Raw genomic sequence first — 19,685 nt, 5'->3', positions numbered from 1 at the left:
ACCAGGATGACATCAGGAGCAGCACAGAGCAGAGGGGGTCTGGCCAGTAATGGAACAGCCTGGCCCTGAAGCAGGACAGAACAGAGGGGGTTTGGTCCGTAACAGCCGTGGTCCTGAAGACCCACTAACACCCAACTATCTAACATCAGGAGCAGGACAGAGCAGAGAGGGTTTGGTCTGTAATGAAACAGCCCTGGTCCTGAAGACCCATTAACACCCTAACTATCTAACATCTGGAGCAGGACAGAGCAGAGGGGGTTTGGCCAGTAATGGAACAGCCTTCCACTAAGACCCTAAACATTTATCTACTAACATTCTTAAAACAATGTGTTCTGTGACATGCACACTAATGAATAAGATGTTGACTAAATGACTTACAGACCAACTGACGTAACAGACACACGTTCCAACAGACAGGCAGAATTACACAAAATGACTGAGAGAGACAAACAGGTAACGTTACCAACCTTGATGGGGACAAGATCAATTGGCTTAGTGCTCCATTAGAAACAAAATGGACTCGGTTGGGAGAGGGGCATTTATTTATGGTTATCTGCAGTGGATGATGCAATTGAGAGAAAGCAGCTCAGATGAAGACTGGTGGTTCATGTCAAGTTCCTCCTCTGCTTACCATTCCACACCAGGTAGCAGGCACTACCCTACAGACTGTACCCCTCTCTCTCTGTCACTGCTTAGCTGCTGTGACCTCTCCAAGTCTTCAAACATATCCAGTAGAATACTGATGATTATTATTGTCATCATTATTATCAGTAACATTGTCGTTATTCATTTGATAGCAGTGCAAGCCCAATACTTTCACACACTTGCACTCGCATTCACACTCTAACTTTCGCTGACACGCACGCACGCACGCACGCACACACACACACACACACACACACACACACACACACACACACACACACACACACAGAGAATACGACAGAATAATAGCTGTCTTTTTGCTTCTATTTACTGTCTCTGGAAGAACATTTTGATTGGTCTCTTTAGGCTTTTAAAAACAAAACACAACATTGATGACTCTTACTCTTTTTCTGTCATTATTCTTTTTTTTTCTCTCCAGAAAATAGGAACGTCTTTTTACATTTCCCCCATGGACCAGTGTAAATGATCAGTCATTTTCTCCTTTTTTCATCTAGAACTTCATTTGGAGTTACAGCACATCACCCACAGCACGCACAGACAACAAGGGGGTCCAGCCAGGGAAGACTCACCATAGTGGTGGGAGAGAAAGAGATCAGAGATGATGAACGGGGTGGAGTGACAGTGTCACGTCTAATTCCATTATCATCCAGACAGTCCATCCCTCTTCTATACCATTGGTTTGCCTCTCTCTCTCTATCGATCCTTCCTGTTATATTCTCTGTGTGTTTGCAGAAGGGAATGGACCAAAGGATCAACGTGGGAAGCAAAAAAAAAAAATGAACAGCCAACCAGATTGCTTCTGACGACAGAGAGAGCAGTGATTAGGGAGAGAAGTAGCCTCCCTTCACTGACACAGGAGAACGATGGAGAGACACAGGATTAATGGTGGAACTGGATTCCTTGTCGGTCAGTCTGTCACACAGTCACAGATATAATGTTTCCTGAAAGACAGGCCCTTCACCAGCTCCTTACGCAGGATTCTTATATGGTCTATTTGAACCTGTTTTTGTTGGTGGCTGAGGCTCACCCTAGGGCTGGCAGAGTGTGCTGCTCCAGAGTAAAACAGAGTAAAGGTGGACCAAGGAGAAAAAACTATGGTTGAGAGGAAGGTATGACTTAAAAGCAACAAGACTCAGAAAGGACCCGGCTAAACAGAGAGGAGTAGAGGAAGGAGAAGCTCATTAGGGATCTGAGAGAGGACAGGCAGGAGGAGAGGGTGGATGCGTAGGGTGGATGCGTTGGATGGCTATTTGTACCCATGTTCTGCAGCGAGTCAGCCTTGTGCATAACGATAGGGTGGGAGGGCAGGGCAGGGAGGGGGCAGGGGGCTGGGATGGTCTGGGTGGATGTGACTGGACCTACAGTATCAGGCCTTGAGGGCATGCCACTGCTGCACGGCATTGCGAGGTTTACCCATCATGTCCTTCCAGTGCTTCACCTCCGCTGGACCACTCTTCCACGAGAGATAGATCTGAGAGAGAGAGCAAGACGGAGGGTGGGAAGAAAGAGTGGAAGAGAAGGGGAGGAAGAGAGGAGGAGAGAGAGATGGAGTGAAAGAGAGCGAGGGGGGTGAGATGGATAAGCAGGATATCTGACGTCACAGAGATCGATATTACTCATACTCAAACAGAGAGAGGTAAACTAAACTCTCTGAAGTCTGGAGTGTCCCTGCTGTTACCATAAAGCTTGCCAATCACCCTAATCTGAATTTAATTCATATCGGGAGCTGAGGAGAGTCATTAAGATGAAACAGCTGTTTTACTCTCAGCAATTTTCAGAGCAGGGGAAACAGGGGGAAATATTTGTGTGAGAATGAGACTTATGTTTAGACAGAGAGATGGAGGCTCCCAAGCAAGCCGCAGCTGTGTTTTACTGCTGGTGATTAGACTGTGGGTGAAAGGGCCAGAGCCTGTGATGAGGCGTGTTTGGTTTACTGAGGGGTCACTATCAGACACTGGATCCATAGTAAGGAAGCCTGTATGAGGGTTACAGTGTGTCAGAAAATCAATGGGATAGTGCCTCTGTGTGCCACAAACAAACCACACAATCAATGGATATCAATCTCACTGTGTCAGTATGTAAGAGCAATCTTGAGACAGTGACTGTTAATGTGTTGTTGTGTTAGTGTGTGTGAGAGCAGGATCATTGTGTGTGTGTGTGTGTGTGTGTTATGAGTTTATGTATGTGTGCGTGTGCATGTGTGTGTGTGTGTGTCTCAGTATGTGCCAGCAGGGGTCAGTGTGGACTGGTGATGTACGTGGCTGGTGGTCTGGGCGTTACGAGGGGGCGGTACCTTGCCGATGACGTCGTTGCGACTGAGCTTGTCCTTGTCCATGACGGTGATGATGATGGTGGTCTCTCGGAGCACGTGGGCGGGGACGTCGAAGGGGAAGGACTCGTTGAACACGGGGTTCAGACAGCACTTCATTGTCACCGTCTTCTTCTTCTCCACACGCTTGTCCTTGTGCATCAGCCACAGCTTCACATAGGGATCTGACGGGGGAGACACATCACTTAAACACAGAGGTTTCATCCCAAATGGCACCCTAATCCCTATACAGTACACTTATTTTGACCAGGGCTCATAGAAAGTAGTGCACTATATAGGGAATAGGGTGTCATTTTGGATGCCGTATGGATGGAGAGATACTGAAACCACATTGACACATGTTAAGGTAGACAGACTGTAGCACAGGAAATAGGTGATGACAGAGTATTGTATGTACTGTACCGGAGGTGCCTCCAATGTCCATGGCTTTCAGGTTGCGGGCTTTGATGATGGTCACAGTGATGGTGTTGGCTTGAGGGTTGTAGCACAGTGACACCAGCAGGTCTCCTCGACTCCCCTGAGAAACACAATGACATCACCACGCACCAACCCTCTCTCCCTTCATCTCCTCTACCCCCTTCTGTCCTCCCATCATCCCTCCTTCTCCTTGTTCCCTCTCTCCTACCCTTCCCCCTCATCCCCTGTCCCTCTGCAACTGTCCTAGTCTGTGTGTGTACTTTACTCACGCTGCCGTCGCTGCAGGGCTTCAGCTCCTTCCAGTAGGTCTGCTGGTTGCCCAGGTCCACCTTGTTAAGGGGAATGGACACCTCCCCGATGGGGTCGTTCCTGCTGAAGCGATCGTAATCCAGCACCTGCATATAGAGGGTCCTCTGGATCACCTTCTCATAGGGGAACCCTGGGGGGAACAGACAGATACATAAACAGACAGATAAGAGGCTGATATGTGCTGGACAGAGATTTAGGGAGTACTCTTTCAGACTTTATACAGGATAACCAATAGCGTCTAGTTATGTGTATAGTTCTAAGACTAGATGTGTGTTTTTTATAATGTGCAGTAGTTGCCATTGCGTCCCAAATGGCATCCTATTCCCTATGTAGTGCACTACAGGGGCCCATAGGGCTGTGATCAAAAGTAGTGCAGAATAGGGCGCCATTAGGTACGCAGCCTCGTATGCAGGGTGATTTCACAGTCTGACCTTCAAACAGGAAGGTCTCGTTCCAGCGAGGATTGAGGTTCTTCCTCTTGACCTTGGTCTCCAGCTTGTGCTTCTTGTCAGGCAGCAGGTAGAGTTTGACGAAGGGGTCTGAGGTGCCAGAGAAGTCCTTGGCGGGGAGCTCCTGGCCCGTAAGGATCTTGACGGTCAGGGTGGAGTCCTGGAAGCTGTAGCCCACACTGAACTGAATCCGGCCCAGCTTCTCAACCACAGGCCCTTCTGTGTCCTCTTCTGAGCCTGGAGAGAGCTGGGAGAGAACAGCAGCAGAGAACTCTAATATTTATCCAGTCTATACGATGGTAGAATCGCAATTGCATACTCCTCGCGTCCTCTCTCCTTGACTCCTTCTCAAAACACATTGGAGAAGGTCAGAGGGGAGGGACCTCTGGCACTCTCATCCAATGGGTTTTGAGAAAGAGGCGAGGAGAAAGGAGAGAAGACGCGAGGAGTATGCAATTGAGATTCTCCCTTTGTACACTCAACAACCCTCATCCCAATACCCCCACCCTTTCCCAGCATGGAACACACAGATGAAACACTCAGGGACATGAACACCCAAGGTGAACAAGGAGCTTTATTTCTCATCCACAAGGGGGCAGTCAAACAGCACTGGAACTCACGTGCAATGCTGCCATCATGCTAGCCTAACGTTCAGATAATGTTATGTCATATGTCTGGGCTTTACTGAGCGATAAGGGAGGGAGCAATGGGGGAGAAGGCATATCTTGAGCGGAGAGGCAGGAGGTATTCTGTGAATAGAGAGACCCCCTGCCTAACTGGAGCTGGGCCCCGAGGGAGGGAAGGAAATGCAGTTAAAAGGCTGCTATCTGATAGAGAGGGACCAGAGGCTTGGCCCAAGGTGCAGTTCCTGGAATTTAATCTCACATTCTGTATTCTCTCCCACACATCTCGCTGTTGCTCTGCCTCCTCGTTCTAAATCTGATCATCTCTCCTCCTTCACTCTCTTGGTGTCTGATGTCTGTCTGTCTTTCATGAACACACACATGTATGTGCACACAGACATACTTACATGGACGCATGCATGCACACATCGTCTTTGAGACAGCGCTCCTGAAATTTGCCCCACCTAGTTTTCAAAATTTTTCAGGGTCAATCTGTTATTTATTCTCTTTTACTTGTTGCCAAATCGCTTCGCCTGAAACCCACATAACCCACATAGATACAGAACCTACAACTCACAAAATACAACCACATACTGAGCCCACCTACACTATACACATCTCTCCACCCCCAGACCATGTGAGGGTCAGAACACGAGGTTAATCATATTATTAACATAATATGTACACACACCACACCAACCAGCACAAAAACATCCTGTGGCGTTCTGCATTAGCATCGAATAGCCCCGGCGATATGCAACTTTTCAGGTAAGTCAGGAACCAATATACACAGTCAGTTAGGAAAGCAAAGGCTAGCTTTTTCAAACAGAAATTTGCATCCTGTAGCACTAATTCCAAAAAGTTTTGGGACACTGTAAAGTCCATGGAGAATAAGAGCACCTCCTCCCAGCTGCCCACTGCACTGAGGCTAGGAAACACTGTCACCACCGATAAATATACGATACTCAATCATTTCAATAAGCATTTTTCTAAGGTTAGCCATGCTTTCCACCTGGCTACCCCTACCCCGGCCAACATCTCAGCACCCCCTGCAGAAACTTGCCCAAGTCCCCCCCCCCCGCTTCTCCTTCACCCAAATCCAGACAGTTGATGTTCTGAAAGACCTGCAGAATCTGGATCCCTACAAATCAGCCGGGCTAGACAATCTGGACCCTCTCTTTCTAAAATTATTAGCCAAAATTGTTGCAACCCCTATTACTAGCCTCTTTCGTATCGTCTGAGATCTCCAAAGATTGGATAGCTGCCGCGGTCATCCTCCTCTTCAAAGGGGGAGACACTCTAGACCCAAACTGTTATAAACCTATATCCATCCTGCCCTGCCTTTCTAAAATCTTTGAAAGCCAAGTTAACAAACAGATCACCTCAGCCATGCTCAAGGTCCAAAACGATATCATAACCTCCATCGATAAAAGACAGTACTGTGCAGCCATCTTCATAGACCTGGCCAAGGCTTTCGACTCTATCAATCCCTGCATTCTTATCGGCAGACTCAATAGCCTTGGCTTCTCAAATGACTGCCTTGCCTGGTTTGCCAACTACTTCTCAGATAGAGTTCAGCGTGTTAAATCGGAGGGTCTGTTGTGCGGACCTCTGGCAGTCTCTATGGGGGTCCCACAGGGTTCAATTCTCAGGCAGACTCTTTTCTCTGTATATATCAATGATGTCACCCTTGCTGCTGGTGATTCTCTGATCCACCTCTACGCAGACGACACCATTCTGTATACATCTGGCCCTTCTTTGGACACTGTGTTAACAAACCTCCAAATGAGCTTCAATGCCATACAACACTCCTTCCGTGACCTCCAACTGCTTTTAAATGCTAGTAAAGCTAAATGCATGCTCTTCAACCGATTGCTGCCCGCACCCTCCCGCCCGACTAGCATCACTACCCTGGACTAGAGGTCGACCGATTATGATTTTTCAACGCAGATAACGATGATTAGAGGACCGAAAAAAGCCGATACCAATTAATCGGCCGATTTGTATATATATTTGTAATAAATGACAATTACAACAATACTGAATGAACAATGAACACTTATTTGAACTTAATATAATACTTAAATAAAATCAATTTAGTCTCAAATAAATAATGAAACATGTTCAATTTGGTTTAAATAATGCAAAAACACAGTGTTGGAGAGAAAGTAAAAGTGCAATATGTGCCATGTAAAAAAGCTAACGTTTAAGTTCCTTGCTCAGAATATGAGAACAGTGCCTTGCGAAAGTATTCGGTCCCCTTGAACTTTGCGACCTTTTGCCACATTTCAGGCTTCAAACATAAAGATATAAAACTGTATTTTTTTGTGAAGAATCAACAACAAGTGGGACACAATCATGAAGTGGAACGACATTTATTGGATATTTCAAACTTTTTAAACAAATCAAAAACTGAAAAATTGGGCGTGCAAAGTTTTGCACATCGAGAGACTGACATTTTTTTCCCATTCCTCCTTGCAAAACAGCTCGAGCTCAGTGAGGTTGGATGTAGAGCATTTGTGAACAGCAGTTTTCAGTTCTTTCCACAGATTCTCGATTGGATTCAGGTCTGCACTTTGACTTGGCCATTCTAACACCTGGATATGTTTATTTTTGAATAAGGGACATTATTGAACAAAACAAACATTTACTGTCTAACATGGAGACCTGGGAGTGCCACCAGATGAAGATCATCAAAGGTAAGTGATTCATTTTAATGCTATTTCTGACTTGTGAGCCCTCTCCTTAGCTGGAAAATGGCTGTATGGGTTTCTGTGGCTAGGTGCTGACCTAACATAATCGCAAAGTGTGCTTTCGCAGTAAAGCCTTTTTGAAATCTGACACAGCGGTTGCATTAAGGAGAAGTTTATCTTTATTCGTATGTTTAACACTTGTATCGTTTATCAATGTTTATGATGATTATTTCAGTAATTTGATGTGGCTCTCTGCACTTTCACCGAATGTTTGTCTGAGACAATGCATTTCTGAACATAACGAGTCAATGTAAACTGAGATTTTTGCATATAAATATGAACTTTATCGAACAAAACATACATGTATTGTGTAACATGAAGTCATATGAGTGCCATCTGATGAAGATCATCAAAGGTTAGTGATTCATTTAATCGCTATTTCTGACTTGTGAGCCCTCTCCTTGGCTGGAAAATGGCTGTATGGTTTTCTGTGACTAGGTGCTGACCAAACATAATCGCATGGTGTGCTTTCGCAGTAAAGACTTTTTGAAATTGGACACTGTGGTTGGATTTACAAGAAGTTTATCTTTAAAATAGTGTATAATACTTGTATGTTTGAGGAATTGTAATTATGGGATTTCTGTTGTTTTGAATTTGGCGCCCTGCAATTTCACTGGCTGTTGTCGAGGTGGGACGCTAGCGTGTACCAGAGAGGTTAATCGAACCTCCACTCTGGACGGTTCTGACTTAGAATATGTGGACAACTACAAATACTGTACCTAGGTGTCTGGTTAGACTGTAAACCCTCCTTTCAGACTCACATTAAGCATCTCCAACCCAAAATTAAATCTAGAATCTGCTTCCTACTTCGCAACAAAGCCTCCTTCACTCATGCTGCCAAACATACCCTCGTAAAACTGACTATCCTACCGATCCTTGACTTTGGCGATGTCATTTACAAAATAGCCTCCAACACTCTTTTCAGCAAATTGGATGAAGTCTATCACAGTGCCATCCGTTTTGTCACCAAAGCCCCATATACTACCCACCACTGCGACCTGTATGCTCTCGTTGGCTGGCCCTCGCTACATATTTGTCTCCAAACCCATTGGCTCCAGGTCATCTATAAGTCTTTGCTAGGTAAAGCCCTGCCTTATCTCAGCTCACTGGTCACCATAGCAACACCCACACATAGCACGCGCTCCAGCAGGTATATTTCACTGGTCATCCCCAAAGCCAACACCTCCTTTGGCCGCAATTCCTTCCAGTTCTCTACTGCCAATGACTGAAACGAATTGCAAAAATCACTGAAGCTGGAGACATATCTCCCTCTCTAACTTTAAGCATTAGCTGTCAGAGCAGCTTAACAATCACTGTACCTGTACACAGCCCATCTGTAAATAGCACACACAACTCCCTCATCCCCATATTGTTATTTATTTATATATATATTTTTGTTGCTCTTTTGCACCCCAGTATCTCTACTTGCACATCATCATCTGCACATCATCTATCACTCCAGTGTTAATGCTAAATTAAAATTATTTTGGCCTATTTATTGCATTACCTCCCTAATCTTACTACATTTGCACACACTGTACATATACTTTTCTATTCTGTTATTGACTGTACGTTTGTTTATGTGTAACTGTGTTGTTGTTTTTGTCACACTGCTTTGCTTTATCTTGGCCAGGTCGCAGTTGTAAATGAGAACTTGTTCTCAACTGGCCTACCTGGTTAAATAAAGGTGAAATAAAAATAAATGTAAAACAAATCCCTTGTGACAGATTGACGTACCTGGCCAGCGCACGCAATAATTGATTCTGGGTACCGGGATTATTCAAACTAACTCACTTCTATAAACGCATATAAAACTTCTAATATCCTGCATAGGTAGTATCACAATGACCCCCCCCCCCCAAAAAAGAAACTGTGCCTCAGTGATGAAAAAAAGTTATAGATATTAACTAGGCCTAGTGAAAGTCTTCGACTCACATTGTGAGAGACCAGAGATGGAAAGAGACCGTGGCCAACTGCAGGTCTGATCCAACTGACAGGCCCTGTTGGCTCCCCCTCAAAGTGAAAGTATCATCATTAAGCATCATCGGGACCTCCATAACGCAGACGTGCAACCCACATAATAACACAGGCCCATCCCCCACCCGCGCCCTGTCCACCCAGCACTCACAGCACTGTGTTCGCAGCGTAATTACCAGCTTTTGCTGAACAAAGCATATTCTACTGAGTTTCTCCTTTGTGATAGCCAAGCTGGGTTGGGAAATGTCATGTAATTAGCATGTTTTGTCATTTAAGACATCTAAATGCTGCCACAAGTGGGTGGATGTGGACAAACCCATAGACACGCAGAGAGGAGTACAGATGAACAATCATTAACACAGACAGGGGGGAAGGGAGCAGGTTTTCTCACCATGTGAATGTCGCTGGTGGTGACAGAGTTGGTCAGGTCTGTGACAGAGGAGTTCCCGAGGCGGCCTGCCTCATCTGGGGTCTGGCTCCCAGGTTTCCCCAGGCTCCTGCTGGGGGGGGGGGGGGGGTCAGAGACACAGTCAGGACGGACACTGAGAGAGAGGCCAACGGAGCACTAGGAGAATCCTGCTTCTGAAGACAAAGAGCCAGCCTCAGGTCTGTGCTGCAACCTGCAGCTCATCAAATGGCTTCCCACCACAGGTGAGGCTGCAAGGTCTTGTGTCAAGGCTGAATGTCCAGATCTTAATGTGACTGATAATGTCCCAGACTTGGGAGTAACACGGGAATGTTAGTGACTTACACTCTCACTCACACCTTCACACACATACATGCACACTTAGTTCCAAACCATAGTCACTACAATCATGTAGTAGTGTGATATTTGCGAAACAGCCACAAAAATCGACACAATTAATGAACGAAAGAGTAAAAGAGGAAGGACAGGGTGGGGGAGGACTGGGTGTTGGAGACAAAGTGTTCCTAGCCAATATGTTGTAACAGTCTGTTGAGCAGAAGACATGCTGAGCTATAGCAGGTGACACAAGTCAAGACACATAGACAGACAACACTAATTACAGGTTACACACTGCAAAATGACAAGAGGAAGAGAGAGGAAAAACAGTGCAGGTGCACTGTAGAAATGGCGGGAGAGGAAGTGGGATTAGGAATGGGTGCTGTGGGAAAGATGAGTGCAGAAGAAGAAGTAGATTTGAAGATTTATCTCTGCAGAGAAAAGGGGGGATTTGTCTTTGTTAAGACTAGGAGGATTAACAGAATGAACAAAGTGAGGTTACTGACTCAAATGAACGTGAGACAGAGACAGACACCACAGCATAGTTCAGTTGAAGCTGGAAGAGAAATAGAGGAGATAGGAGAGGATAAGAGGCCTGGAAACAAAAAAAACAAGACTAACTTTTCGTAAGAGAGCACAATAAGGACTAAAGAATAGAGACGAGAAACGGACTTGACATGGGCATGCAAAATAAGAGGACGAGTCAGAGAGGGAGGGAGATGGCTGGAGGCAGTACATCAGAAAGGCTGACAGGAAAAAGAATTAGGTGAGCGAGAGAAAAAGAGAATAATAGAGAATCAAATCAAATCAAATGTTATTTGTCACAAACACATGGTTAGCAGATGTTAATGCGAGTGTAGCGAAATGCTTGTGCTTCTAGTTCCGACAATGCAGTAATAACCAACAAGTAATCTAGCTAACAATTCCAAAGATGTGGGAGGGTATAAACATAACACACACACAACATGTTAACCGCCAAATAGATACAAGGAACTAATCGTTTGAGGTTGATGGTAATTGTGGTTCCTGAAGTATCAGTAATTTTGTGGTTGAGGCTACAGATGTCTGTGTTCCTGGTCGTTTGAGGGGTCAGTCACTGTTGTAGGACCGCAGACATGTCTCTGTCTGGTCGGGCTCTCTCTGTGTGAAGGGTCAGTCCACAAATGCAAATCCAGTATCTGTGGTTGGGTTGGGCTGCCTAACACAAGAGAGAGACTGTAACTCTAGTGCACTGTGTCCTTCCATGAACACTGGCTGGCTGGCTGGATTTCACTTATATACAGTAAAACGGAGGCATGCAGAGTTTCACTGTGCCATTATACTACAGTTTAGCAAAGCGCAAGCAACACCATGCACATACAAAACAATCTCTCAGCTAGTTTTTGCTGCCTGTATCTGAGAATCTAGGGATGACTACGTCCCATTTCATGTCTGTCTGTCTGTCTGTCTGTCCAGTGATCCATTTGTTTTCGCTATAAGGCACTAAATGGATGTTAGACAGGAAGGAGAATGACTAAAGGAATGGGGGTAAGTGGTGTAGGTAGAGTTGCAAAATTCTCCAGTTTTCTAGAAATCCCTGTTGGAAGATTCCTGTAATAAAGAGGGAATAAGCTGGGAATCTGGTATCCTTTAACCAGGATATCTGGAAAACTTTGGAATTCTGGAAAAGTTACCAGAATTTTGCAACTCTACGTACACCACTTACCCCCATTTCTTTAGTCATTCCCCTTCCTGTCTAACATCCATTTAGTGCCTTATAGAGCAAACAAATGGATCACTGAACCCTAGGTGTAGGTGATCAGTGAAGTTGAATGAGCAACAAATAAATAACATAGTTTATCCACTTGGCGAGGATAAGACTGAGTTATCCAGATCAGACAGACAAAGAGACAGAACGAGACAGACACGGGTTGACACCCAGTCACAGACAGGGACACAGGCAAATAATGGAGCACATATAGAGTAAGGAGTGGGGCATCAGACAGAGAAAGACACATACAATGAATGTTGACAGACATACAGACAGACAGGTAAGTGCATGTAAAACCGGTAATGTGGATGAGCCTGGTTCCAGGGGGATCTCTTGATTGGCATAGCTGTGATTGGAGGGGAAAGCTGTCAGGAGGATTCACACCATAGACTGCAGGGGAGGGGGTTGAATGAGGGGAGACATAAGATGATGGAAGGGGGAGAGGTCAAAGTGACAAACATCTCAACAACTGATACACCTTGCCTCGTCTTCCGTTGATCTTATCTTTACTGAATCACGACAATTTTCTCATATCCAACATCTCCTGCTGTCCTTCCTCTTTACGCCCTCAGTCCTAATCTATCTTTTCCATTTCTCTTTCCTTCCTTAGTCTATGATCTCCCTGTATGCTGATTCATTAAAGGTTGGATCTAACCCAAAGCCTGCTGTCGATGTCTAGAGACTCGTGTCCCACCCACAGGGAATGACTGTCTCAGTCTGATTCAATCAACTTCCTTCCATCAAAACATATGACTACGAATAGGCTAACAGGAGAGACTCCATACAAAGCACTCTAACTACATAGAGTTAGGTAAGGTCATCTTCTCTCTTCTTCCATATGTTACTGTTAAGGCTAACTGATGAGGCTAACGTGGGGCTAACGTGATGCTAACATGTGGCATGGTTGTGTGACGGCACAGTGAGGGTCATGTCAGTCAACTTGTAATGGCATGCAGCTGCCAGAGGTGGCTGATGGAGCCTGGACCAAACCCTGCTGCTTCCCTTCCCAGATCACCAGCTAAAGAATATGGGCTGCTCTGTTGGCACGGCAACGGCTGGAGAGACAGCAAGCACCTGGGATGGAGGGAGTAAAAGGAGGGTAGGCGTGCAGCATGGGGGCTTGGCAGGGGGTCACAGAGGGCAGCAAAAAGGCAGCCACATCAACAGCAAGACACAACGGGATTGGAGGACATATGACAGGTGCAGGTGAGTGCCTCCAGGAAAACAAACACACACACTCACACACGCACACACACACTAGCGGGGGCATGTGGAGGCAGGCGAGGCCTCTACTTCTCACCATGACCTGTGATAATATCCTTATGGATTGTTACCTGTGCCCAGAGCCTGAGACCAAAGGGAAAAGGTGGGGACACTCCGCTGCAAGGCTAGAGAGAGCACAAGAAGAAAACCCCTCCTGCCCGCCTGTTCCCAGTACCCTCCCCTACCCACCTCCCCATGACACCATCCCCATTATTCACTTAAAGACCAATACAAGAGACAAAGACACACAAAACAGACATACAGACAGACAGACAGGCACATACACACAGCCCTGGATCCACTGCCCTACACAAAAACCTGAGTCAACATAGCATAATACCCTAGTGTCAATAGAGAATAGTGTAATAGTAACCAAATAATATTGGTAGTTATAACCTAGTATCATACTGTAGTTAGGTGTGAAGGTCACAGACACGCCCTTGAGTGTAATAACTTCTGAAGGTCAAAGATCCTTTGAAATAAACAGACAGACCCTCACTACTCTGAAGTGAGACCTACTAGTAGGCCAGTGATGTAGTGCTGCCGGAGGGCGAGGGAGCTCCCTCACTTTTTACAGTTGAGAATACACGACTCCATTAACTCTATCTAACTCCATTAATATTTGTGGGGGGAAAAAATCTGAAGATGAATCAATGTCCCGCAAAATCACATAATAATTAATTTGTATTTTACATAACAAAACCAAATATAATAGCATAGCATAGTAAGTCTATACAGTGGGGCAAAAAAGTATTTAGTCAGCCACCAATTGTGCAAGTTCTCCCACTTAAAAAGATGAGAGAGGCCTGTAATTTCCATCATAGGTACACTTCAACTATGACAGACAAAATGAGAAAAAAATCCAGAAAATCACATTGTAGGATTTTTAATTAATTTAATTGCAAATTATGGTGGAAAATAAGTATATGGTGGCTGACTAAATACTTTTTTGCCCCACTGTAACCATACTGTTACACCAAAAACACTCATTTATAATGACATTTTAGGATGGTTTGCTGAAGTTGAATAGTCACAGCGCGCGCCACTAAGCAGGTTATACTGTATGCTTTGATTGAAACAAAATACAAGAAAGGCTAATAGTTTGTTAAAATCATCTGCTCTAATTCTCTCACAAAACAGTCATTGAAGAAGCTCTACATGCATATTCCCATGAAACTGATTGAGATCAAATGATCTGCATGCAGACACAGTGTCACGACTTCCGCCGAGGTCGGTCCCTCTCCTTGTTCGGGCGGCGTTCGGTGATCGATGTCACCGGTCTTCTAGCTATCGCCACCTTTCATTTTCCATTTGTTTTGTCTTGTTTTCCCACACACCTGGTTTGCATTCCCTCATTACTCGCCGTGCATATAACCCTCTGTTTCCCCCCATGTCTGTGTGTGGAATTGTTATATGTAAATGTATGTGTACTCCAGGCTGGTTTGCGCCGGGTTATTGTAACCCGTGTGTGTTTAGTTTCTATGTACCGTGTTCTGTTCGCCTCAATAAAGGGCTCCGTTTGCTACCCATTTCTGCTCTCCTGCGCCTGACTTCCCTGCAGCCAGCTACGCACTCCTTTTCACGCAGTTTGGACATTTCACCAGTAAAACGTGAACATTATTATTAACGATTATTAACGATTGACAGTGATGATGGCCTATTTTGAAATTACATATGCCTAACTTGGTGATCTCTCTGCATATTTGGGTAGGGCCCGTAAGTAAACATTTCACTGTTAGTCTACGCCTGTTGTATACGAAGCATGTGACAAATAAACATATAAACTATACCATTTTCTTGAGACGATATGTGTGGGCATAGTGCAGACGTTGCAATTGGAAGATGCATTTTATGCATATTCTATAATAATATTCAATAGGCTATATATGTTGGTACAAACTTTGACTGAGAAGTTATGACATCATTTTTAACAGATTGTTGCACTCACACACCTAAACAACAGCACTACACCACTGTAGTAGGCTAATATTGAGGGAGGTTATGTGTGTAGTGGACCGCTATAAACATCATAGGAGAGCTCTGATGGGCTCTGAGTACTGATGGGAAGCCAGCGAAATATGAGCTAATGTACAGTAATGACTAGACCGTTGATATGAGCTAATGTAAAGTAAAGACTAGCCAATTGATATGAGCTACTGTAAAGTAAAGACTAGTCCATTGATATGAACTACTGTAAAGTAAAGACTAGTCCATTGATATGAGCTACTGTAAAGTAAAGACTAGTCCATTGCTCTCCTTCCCTCACAAATTCAATGGTTATATAATTCATCCTTTTGGGGCTGGAGTAACCATGGTTACCAAACTGTACACACCCACCGAAGGTTGTATGGTACCGTGATTATATTTCTAGGGATACGGCCGGGTAACCATTACCTCCCATAAGGAGATAATAGAATCTAAGGCAATCTAAACCTCCTATGGAGCAGGGACAGGGACAGTAGGCCACATTGTCATCAGGCCCCTTGACCTCAGTCATGCCTACTCATCCTCTCTCCATACCCAAATACCGCCGTGCCCCTAGGGGGGTGAAGATGCCATGGAGCAAACAGCTGATTCACTGGAAAAGTCTATAGGAAAACTGTAGAATCACCCCCAGCTGTACCCTGCCCTCGTACAACAGGCTCTGACAGAACATTAACCTTCTCCTGTTCTAACTCCTCTGCCCAATCCCGTCGCAACACCTCAGACTGTTATAGAACAATGACTCTCCCCCAAGAGATATTGTACATTTTGATATTACTATTCCAAATGTTTGTGTGGTCTTAATACAGCAATGACAAATGATATGCACCGTCACACACATGACATCACACGACAAATACCGACACATAAATACACACTCAATACTACATCCCCTGGGGATCGATGCTGTAATCCCTAGCCAGATCCTGACACCCGAACACTGATCATATGACCTTAACCCCAGGTCAGAGAGCCTAACCTATCCTCCCATTAATTAGACCAAGCAGCAGGTCCCATCCCAGGGGACAGAGAGGGGACTTTTTCTCACTTGCTCAGGGACACCATGACAAGCTGTGATAGAGACGTAGAGAAAATACATAAATAACTCCTGCACACACAATTCCTCTGTGCATATTTACTGTCAACGTTTTGGTGTACAACCTTTTCCAAGGTCTTGAAAAAGGATGTGTACCAAAATGTTGACAATAAATATGCAGAGATAAAATCGTGTACGCTGGAGTTATTCATATTTTTTCTACAATGTTTATTTTGGTGCGGTAATTCCCTGCTCCACAAACAAGAAAAGCGAGTAGTGTTAACTCTGTTCTAAAGGTGCTAAAGAGAACCTGGACCTGATGACATACTGTGAAACAAACACATTCTGATGTGCATATCTTTGTATATTGTGTTGCAGGGGCGCATACAATGTTATGTCATCTACTAGATAAATGCCTTTAGATGCTTCCTGATTTTATGAAAGCGGCAGCAATACTAACAAATCAAAGGATGCACTGAGACTTCTTGAAGTGTAACCAACCGGAGGGAAGGAGAGTGTTGTGGGGAAAGATAATTGAACAAAGGTGGATTAAAGAAGTTTGAAATGGAAATGATGAAGTGTCCCTCATCTCTAACATTATTTTTTTTAATCTTCCATTATATGGAAGTTAAATAGAGTTAGTATAAACAAATGACTGCGTAGCCTTATATGGAAAACTGACATTTTCCGAAATATTTCATTGTGTTCTCTACTTTAATACAATGGAGTTAGATAGAGTTGATGGAGTTAGATACAGTTAATGGAGTTAGATACAGTTGATGGAGTTAGATGGCATTAGATACAGTTAATGGAGTTAGATGGAGTTAATGAAGTTAGATGGCATTAGATAGTGTTCATGAAGTTAGATGGCATTAGATACAGTTAATGAAGTTAGATGGCATTAGATAGAGTTAATGAAGTTAGATGGCATTAGATAGAGTTAATGAAGTTAGATGGCATTAGATACAGTTAATGAAGTTAGATGGCATTAGAAACAGTTAATGAAGTTAGATGGCATTAGATAGAGTTAATGAAGTTAGATGGCATTAGATAGAGTTCATGAAGTTAGATGGCATTAGATAAAGTTCATGAAGTTAGATGGCATTAGATACAGTTAATGAAGTTAGATGGCATTAGATACAGTTAATGGAGTTAGATGGAGTTAATGAAGTTAGATGGCATTAGATAGAGTTAATGAAGTTAGATGGCATTAGATACAGTTAATGGAGTTAGATGGAGTTAATGAAGTTAGATGGCATTAGATACAGTTAATGAAGTTAGATGACATTAGATACAGTTAATGGAGTTAGATGGAGTTAATGAAGTTAGATGGCATTAGATACAGTTAATGAAGTTAGATGGCATTAGATACAGTTAATGGAGTTAGATGGCATTAGATACAGTTAATGAAGTTAGATGGCATTAGAAACAGTTAATGAAGTTAGATGGCATTAGATAGAGTTAATGAAGTTAGATGGCATTAGATAGAGTTCATGAAGTTAGATGGCATTAGATACAGTTAATGGAGTTAGATGGAGTTAATTAAGTTAGATGGCATTAGATAGAGTTAATGAAGTTAGATGGCATTAGATACAGTTAATGGAGTTAGATGCAGTTAATGAAGTTAGATGGCATTAGATAGAGTTAATGAAGTTAGATGGCATTAGATACAGTTAATGGAGTTAGATGGCATTAGATACAGTTAATGGAGTTAGATGGCATTAGATAGAGTTAATGGAGTTAGATGGAGTTAATGAAGTTAGATGGCATTAGATAGAGTTAATGAAGTTAGATGGCATTAGATGGAGTTAGATGGAGTTAATGAAGTTAGATGGCATTAGATACAGTTAATGGAGTTAGATGGCATTAGATAGAGTTAATGGAGTTAGATGGAGTTAGATAGTTAATGGAGTTAGATAGAGTTAATGGAGTTAGATAGAGTTAATGGAGTTAGATGGAATTAGATAGAGTTCATGGAGTTAGATAGAGTTCATAGAGTTAGATAGAGTTAGATAGAGTTAGATGGAGTTAATGGAGTTAGATAGAGTTAATGGAGTTAGATGGAATTAGATAGAGTTAGATGGAGTTAATGGAGTTAGACAGAGTTAATGGAGTTAGATGGCGTTAGATAGAGTTAATGGAGTTAGATCGAGTTAATGGAGTTAGATGGAATTAGATAGAGTTCATGGAGTTAGATAGAGTTAGATGGAGTTAGATAGAGTTAATGGAGTTAGACAGAGTTAATGGAGTTAGACAGAGTTAATGGAGTTAGATGGCATTAGATAGAGTTAATGGAGTTAGATGGAGTTAGATAGAGTTAATGGAGTTAGACAGAGTTAGATAGAGTTCATGGAGTTAGATAGAGTTAATGAAGTTAGACGGAGTTAATGGAGTTAAGGTTAATGGCGTTAGATAGAGTTAATAGAGTTAGATAGAGTTAATGGAGTTAGATATAGTTCATGGAGTTAGATAGAGTTAATGGAGTTAGATATAGTTCATGGAGTTAGATAGAGTTAATGAAGTTAGACAGAGTTAATGGAGTTAAGGTTAATGGAGTTAGACAGAGTTAATGGAGTCAGATAGAGTTAATGGAGTTAGACATAGTTAATGGAGTTAGACAGAGTTTGTGGAGTTAGATAGAGATAATGAAGTTAGATGGAGTTAGATAGAGTTAATGGAGTTAGACAGAGTTAATGGAGTTAGACAGAGTTTGTGGAGTTAGATAGAGATAATGAAGTTAGATGGAGTTAGATAGAGTTAATGGAGTTAGAGAGAGTTAATGGAGTTAGATAGAGTTAATGGAGTTAGATTGTCACACCCTGATCTGTTTCACCTGTCCTCGTTATTGTCTCCACCCCCTCCAGGTGTCGCTCATTTTCCCCAGTGTATTTATCCCTGTGTTTCCTGTTAGTCTTGTATGTTTCCAAGTCAACCAGCGGTTTTCCCATTCTCCTGCTTTTTGCATTCTCCTTTTTCTAGTCCTCCCCGTTTTGACCCTTACCTGTTTCTGGACCTTGTACCCGCCTGCCTGACCATTCTGCCTGCCTTGACCATGAGCCTGTCTGTCTGCCAATCTGTACCTGCCTTCCTGACCATTCTGCCTGCCTTGACCATGAACCTGTCTGTCTGCCACTCTGTAACTCCTGGACTCTGATCTGGTTTTGACCTTTTTGCCTGTCCACGACCACTCTCTTGCCTACCCCTTTAGATTTATAAACATTGTAAGACTCCAACCATCCGCCCCATGTGTCTGCATTTGGGTATCGCCTTGTGCCTTGATATAGATGGAGTTAGATAGTTAATGGAGTTAGATTGAGTTAAATAGAGTTAATGGTGTTATATGGAGGAAATTCTGAGTTTGGTAGAGCAGAACACCTTTTGTGTTCTC

The 19,685-nt window shown here is 43.5% G+C and overlaps 1 protein-coding gene across 1 annotated transcript in view; it reads right to left on the bottom strand.

Moving 5' to 3' along the window:
* Positions 1-2,006: 2,006 nt before the first annotated feature.
* The window catches only part of LOC139412215 (synaptotagmin-7-like), a 32,940-nt gene continuing 15,261 nt past the window's right edge, over positions 2,007-19,685 (bottom strand). The window contains exons 4-9 of the mRNA XM_071159037.1: positions 9,915-10,023; positions 4,153-4,417; positions 3,682-3,851; positions 3,398-3,512; positions 2,960-3,159; positions 2,007-2,137 (exon numbers count right to left, since the gene is read on the bottom strand). Of these exons, the coding sequence (XP_071015138.1) occupies positions 2,033-2,137; positions 2,960-3,159; positions 3,398-3,512; positions 3,682-3,851; positions 4,153-4,417; positions 9,915-10,023 (964 nt within the window). The 3' untranslated portion in view covers positions 2,007-2,032. The remainder of the gene's footprint in view (positions 2,138-2,959; positions 3,160-3,397; positions 3,513-3,681; positions 3,852-4,152; positions 4,418-9,914; positions 10,024-19,685) is intronic.

The sequence above is a fragment of the Oncorhynchus clarkii genome, chromosome 6 (genome assembly GCF_045791955.1).
Source record: "Oncorhynchus clarkii lewisi isolate Uvic-CL-2024 chromosome 6, UVic_Ocla_1.0, whole genome shotgun sequence".
NCBI lineage: Eukaryota > Metazoa > Chordata > Actinopteri > Salmoniformes > Salmonidae > Oncorhynchus > Oncorhynchus clarkii.
The sequence above is the reverse complement of the archived record's forward strand: the minus strand, read 5'-3'. Positions and strand labels throughout refer to the sequence as shown.